The sequence below is a fragment of the Diadema setosum genome, chromosome 10 (assembly GCF_964275005.1).
Source record: "Diadema setosum chromosome 10, eeDiaSeto1, whole genome shotgun sequence".
NCBI lineage: Eukaryota > Metazoa > Echinodermata > Echinoidea > Diadematoida > Diadematidae > Diadema > Diadema setosum.
In genome coordinates, this window is record NC_092694.1 from 32,558,226 (window position 1) to 32,564,225 (window position 6,000).

A 6,000-nucleotide genomic window follows, 5' to 3' on the forward strand; every position below is an offset into this window, starting at 1 on the left:
CTTTCGATCTTTAAAATAACAACAACAAAAGCAAAGTCATACATTTCTTTACCGCCCAGATTATCATTTTATTTTTATCTTCTCAGGGATATAAGATCTTCTTTGGACCTTACCGTTCTGTCAGGGAATCATTTAGCGTGATATTCTCTGAAAAAAAGTATACCATTATCTCTTATCTCATACCGTTCAACCGTATAAACAGGAAGACGATTTGCTTTTTCTTCTTATGCTCATTGGTTTGATCTCTCGTTCACCGCATTCATTACATGTACATTGATTTCTTCTTTTTTTTTAATAAGATTTCATAGGATATTGTCTTAAATATCGTGGCTGCGAGTTGATATTCTTTAATTTAAGTGAATGTCTTTACATAACTTTGGCTGCCGGGACCGAAGTCAATGTTTCATCAATGTGACTATTTTCATTCGTTTTTCTTGTCTTTTACGTTTGCTCAGGAAATGTCGGAAACAGACCCACGGAAGTCCGACCCCTGAGCGAAACGCTGTCACCGGTCAACTCTCGTCATGCTCCTCGGTGTGTGAGATTGTCATCACCGACCACAGCCGTAACTCATGGGCTGTCAACAGGAGCGAGCCCTTCAACGAACCGGGGACATCGCGAGGCCTGACGGTCGATCACGGTCCAGGACCTCATCGACCTCGGTTGTCAACATGTACCCTCGGCATCAAGACCTTTAACGCAGACCTAGGTGGGGCCAACGAGTTACGCCCGTCCGGTCGGGCGTGCAGTCTGCCCAGCAGACCGATGCCAAACATCTACGAATCCATCGACGAGGTCAAAGATAGTTTAACGTCACATCCGTCGAACTTCTTCCTCAACCTGAAGAAGCGGAGCTCGTTTATGAAGCGCGTTGTCGACACGATTGAGATTCCCTTCCGAAAGAGCTTCGTCGAGATGAAAGCCAAGGGTTCGGCTCTGCTGACGAAAGAGCGGAGTGCTTCAGATAGCAAAGTGAAACCCGAAACCCCGAAGCAGTGGAAGAAGACGTTCAGGAAGTCGAACAGTCAACCCGTCGGAATCCGATACGTTCCAGGTGCACAGACACTGTCGAGGGATTTGCACACCCCGTTCACCCACGACACAAGGAATTTGTCGCCAACTTTCCCTGCCCTGCCGCAGAGGCCGCTGTCCAACGTGTTTACGGCAGCTGCACGGAGAGGTAGCCTGCGGATGAGCAAGATGAAATCGCGAAGTCACTCGGACATCAGCGAAGCTGCCTCCGATCACAAGTCGACATCCAGGAGGCAGGTTTCACCATACTCCTGCTCGAAGCTTCCGAACATCTCTTCACACCTTACCGACTCCAGTCGCAGCGTCCACTTCTCAAAATCGACGGCGGAGACAACTCCGAATCAATCGTTCACCGACGAGCCTAACGAGACTACGTCATCGTCTCGCATTTCGGAGCATTTCTACCAAGATCTCGATCCGCAATACCAATCCACGGCATCAAATGTCTATCATGTCCTCGACCCTACCACATTCGAGTCGTCGTCATCGTCCTCGTCGTCGTCCTCATCATCGGAGGATGAAGAGATTGTCCAGAAGAGAACCACTATAAAGCGGAACACTATTCTTCAGCGTACTGAGAGTGGTTACACTATTGTTTCAAAGAGCAGCGGCAGCTCGGACTTTGAGAACTCAGTTAGTAGTTCGTTGTCGCTGATACAACCCGTCGACCGGGTGTACTTTAGACTCGAATCAATCGACCAAACCAGCTGCGAAGACATGGATTACGGATTCGGTGTCCGAGACGGCTTACTCGAGCACGAATTCGAGATGAGCTGCGACCTGCACAACCACGCGACGGACAAGTTTTCGAGGCGCGTTAGCGACTTGGAGACAACGTGCACGTTGTCGATGTACGAAGAAAGTGGAAGGATTCTTGACGAAACCGACGTCTCGTCGACAATCGACGACCGACCCGACGTCTTAAAGGGTGTTGTGGCTTAAAGAGACTATTATTTATTGTCATCAGCATAATGTGTAGACGGCTACTAACATCTCAATAACGACAGTACGATACTGACGTGCGTATGACGTGCAAATGTGAAATTCTGCATCAGCACGAACAACGGAACCTTGATTTGTTGTACCAGGGAGATGTATGTATGAGGTATGCATGTTGAACCCAGGGTATAATAAAAGTATGAAGTTTATTGCTTGTTGGTTATTCAAGACATAAGTGTCTCTTTGTGACTTTGCTCTAGATGATGTGGTCGTCACCTGATGGTATGCATAATTATCATGCGGTTAATCCCAGAAGACAGTGTTGTGCATACAGACAAGCATAGACAATATCAATATTGGTAGCGCAGAGTTATTGAATGTTTCATGACTACGAGGGGGAACTGCGGTGTAATTAAAGCTGCTTCGCACTGTGGAAGGAACACGCCCCCTTGCGACGAATTGCTACGTGTCTCGTTGGAGCTGATGGTAACGAAAATTATTGAGTCGTCTTTCCAATTCATACCAGGGAAGGCTTTAAGAGAAATGCTTTAGCCTTGTCGTTTTGCAACACAACACATCGCTTTCACATGAGTTAATGTGAATCTTTTTTTTTATGTACCATCAATGGCTATGATATGCAAATAGGATCAATTTACAGAGATAATAATTATTGTTCTCACCATTTTTTTTCTCTTTTGGTTCGCAGTCCACAGTCTATTAGTTTCACGGAAAAAGATGAGATATATACCAGAAACGAGCTTATTAGACTCTTATTCTATTTTCTTGGAAATTTTTCATTGCAATGATATGTAAAAAAAAAAAAGAAGAAGATATGTCTGAAATCAATTGTACGTTTGGGCGAAATTTCACTTTTAGGGCCCCTTTTCAATATACCTGTTCATCACCTTATTGATGAAAGGTGTTAATATCAAAGTGATAATGGTTTGTATCATTCATCTCATTGACTTGTCTATGTCTCATTTGAAAAGAAGTTGTATGTCCTTGTCCATAAATTCGTGGAGAAAAACTGGCCAATAGACACAAACTTGAAGAATTTTAATGAAAAAAAAAACCAAAACAACCAAATATCAATTTTTGTCAATTTGAGATATTTGTAAAATGAGTTATTTGAAAGCAGGAACCAAAAAAAAAAAAAGGTCAAAATATATGTATACAATAACTTTGATATCTTCAAAAACGTCTCTTGCTATATAGTGCAGTATAAATATTAAAAATATTCTATTTTGATAAATGTTTGAAGATGACCTAACTTAAAAAAAAAAAAAAAAAAAAAAAACGAGCACAAACATGACCATGGCTTTTATCTGTTTTTGCGTTTAAACTCTTACGTGGACAGCAACAACTATTAAAATCAAAAGATAATTCGTGGGTCCCCTAGAATGCATAGTTTAGGCACTTGAGGACAATAATGTTGCCTGCTAATCAAATTTGCAGTCTGATGTCTGCCAGCATTTTCTTTAAGAAACCTAAATGCCAGGATCCTCAGTATTAATTGTGGAAATATTGTACAGAACATTGATGCCAAAATAAAGAGAAAATGGTGCTAAGTTAAAAAAATATATATAAATGTATCGATGCTAGACGTTCGTAAATTAAGGAATCGCAAGAGAAATGTTAATTTTATCGTATTCCTTGATAAAGTTTATATTTGTGTATATAACGAGGACATAATAATATGAAGATGACAAACATTATATCGTACAAAATTATGTATAACGTGGTTGTTTTGAAAGTAAAAGTACAACTAACTTGTCAGAGGCAAGAAAGAAGTTGGTGTCATTATACCTGTTTTACAGCCGATGGCTTTTATACCATGATGACATTCCTATCATTATGTCAATTCTTTCTTTTCCCTTAATAAATTATAGCTAATTACCATAATCGATACAGTGTTCAGTGAACATAATTCCTATTTAGATATATTTATTGATTATTCTGTAATTTATCAAGTTGATTTACATAATTATTACGTATCATCGACGCATGACGAAGTCGAACTTCATTGATGTTCAGTCATATCTCAATAGTGCATTCACTGATTAGCTATGTAAGAATGTATCGATTGAAATGTTTACTATTGGAATGTCGCCCCCTAGTGACTGGGTTTGCAGAGTCGACGCACGAAGGAGGCCATTTTGTGTTCTGATAGGGTACTTCACAGTATATCATTAGATGCATGCATGCTACGTCCATGTATGACTTTAACGTATCTATTAGTACTTTAAGCTTTCTATAGATGTTTGAAAACATCCGGCACGTTACCAGTCTATAGCTTCTCCTGATTATGTACATTTACCTTCGTAGACCGTGAAATCACCGACAGGTTTTACATATTTATATGATGCCACTGATTACGAAGGGTAGCTTAGCACAATACAATAACGTACCACGAAATGAACGATTGTGTCTTTCACGTCGAAGTTCCCATATCTTTTATGCGTTTCGAAAAAAAATAAAACAAAAACGAAGCGGATATACATAACTTCAACGTGCAATCTTTGTTTTGTACTGTCCTAAGAAAAGTTGTTTGGAAATCGCTACATACAGTTTCCAGCATTCAGTTTTTATTGTGGGTAGTGAGTAGAAAAACGTACATGAATAACATAGAATGGCCTATCAGAAGCATGAGCGGGTTCAGAATACTATTGCATGCAGTTTTACTGGAGCACGCAATCGCCTTTATGTAGTCAAAATCATTATCGTGTGAGTTTGGGTTATTGACCTTTTATCCAATTAACGAAAGACCTTGATAAACGAGCGAACGCTTCGATAAATCTCGAGTTTGATCACACTCGGTGGGCCGTGTGAGGTTTATTGGGTGTCATAATCAACTGAGTGCACGCCCTCGCGACACCGCCTCTGACTCAGATCTCCCGGGGAAACGCTCGGCGAGCTAAAATTGGGCAAAGATCAGAAAACGGCGGGTCACGGGCGGGTTAAGTTCCTGGTCCAGCGAAGAAAAGAAGGGGGTGAGGACGAAGAAGAAGAACAAGAAGAAGAAGAAGAAGAAGAAGAAGAAGCAGAAGAAGAAGAAGAAGAAGAAGAAGAAGAAGAAGAAGAAGAAGAACAAGAAGAAGAAGAAGAAGGAGAAGATTGGCAATACTATGTCACGGGGCGCTGTCACGCCTGGATCCCATTTCATGAAAGATGTTAGGATAGCAACTCTTACTGGAATGACAACTTTCAATAGCAACAGCCAATCAGGAAGCTGGATTCTTGTCGTTACCCTGACAATTGGCATTCCAGGAAGAGTTGCTATCACGTCAACTTTTTATGAAATGGGGCCCTGGACTTGTAGAAGAGAATCCTCGCCTTGAGGATTCTTTGAAAGCATGCTTCGAGTTCTCCTTTTGTTTTGTCATAGATTTATCTTTTTACTGCATCGTATTTTTCTAAGGCACGGGCATAATATGGCGTCATCTCGGAGTGATTGCTGGCAGTGTCGTTGCTTATTCAGGCGAGAAATCTGTGCCATTATCGGTTGCTGTGCGTCAAAGCTGACGAATAACTATCGTCAAGGTTGTCCGATCTCTGTTTTCTCTTTATATTTCTTTCTGCTACCTTTAGGAGTCAAGTGCGGATGGGGGGATGACGATGGACTGAAACTCTTGTGTTACCGTTCTTGTGAACTCTTGCTGTATTGTCGAAACTTTTGTATTTAAGTCCATCCCTGGTGAGGTTTACTTTATAAACAAAATGTAGATGTTGCGGATAAGGAGATGACATTGATCGTCTTCATCTCGGGTGTCTTCACCTACACCCGTCCAGTGATGCTGGGCACGTCTTTTGGCCGTAACGTTGAGGTCAGTCAGGTTTTCTTGGATGCACCGGACAGTGGAGCTGTAGCTCCATGGATGCATCGACGCTGCAGGACATCCCTGCAGCGTCCAGATCTGGTGGTTATTATGGTCTTATTCGCCGTGAATACCATCCCGAGGCACGAGTGGCGCAGCTCCTCTGGAGAGTCTAGCATCAACCAAGAACTTCCAGGTGCTCACTGTCCACCAG

The 6,000-nt window shown here is 41.8% G+C and overlaps 1 protein-coding gene across 1 annotated transcript in view; it reads left to right on the forward strand.

The window, feature by feature from the left end:
* LOC140233947 (uncharacterized) overlaps window positions 1-2,011 on the forward strand; it is a 28,589-nt gene extending 26,578 nt beyond the window's left edge. The window contains exon 9 of the mRNA XM_072314034.1: window positions 456-2,011. Within this exon, the coding sequence (XP_072170135.1) occupies window positions 456-1,974 (1,519 nt within the window). The 3' untranslated portion in view covers window positions 1,975-2,011. The remainder of the gene's footprint in view (window positions 1-455) is intronic.
* The last annotated feature ends 3,989 nt before the right edge of the window (window positions 2,012-6,000 follow it).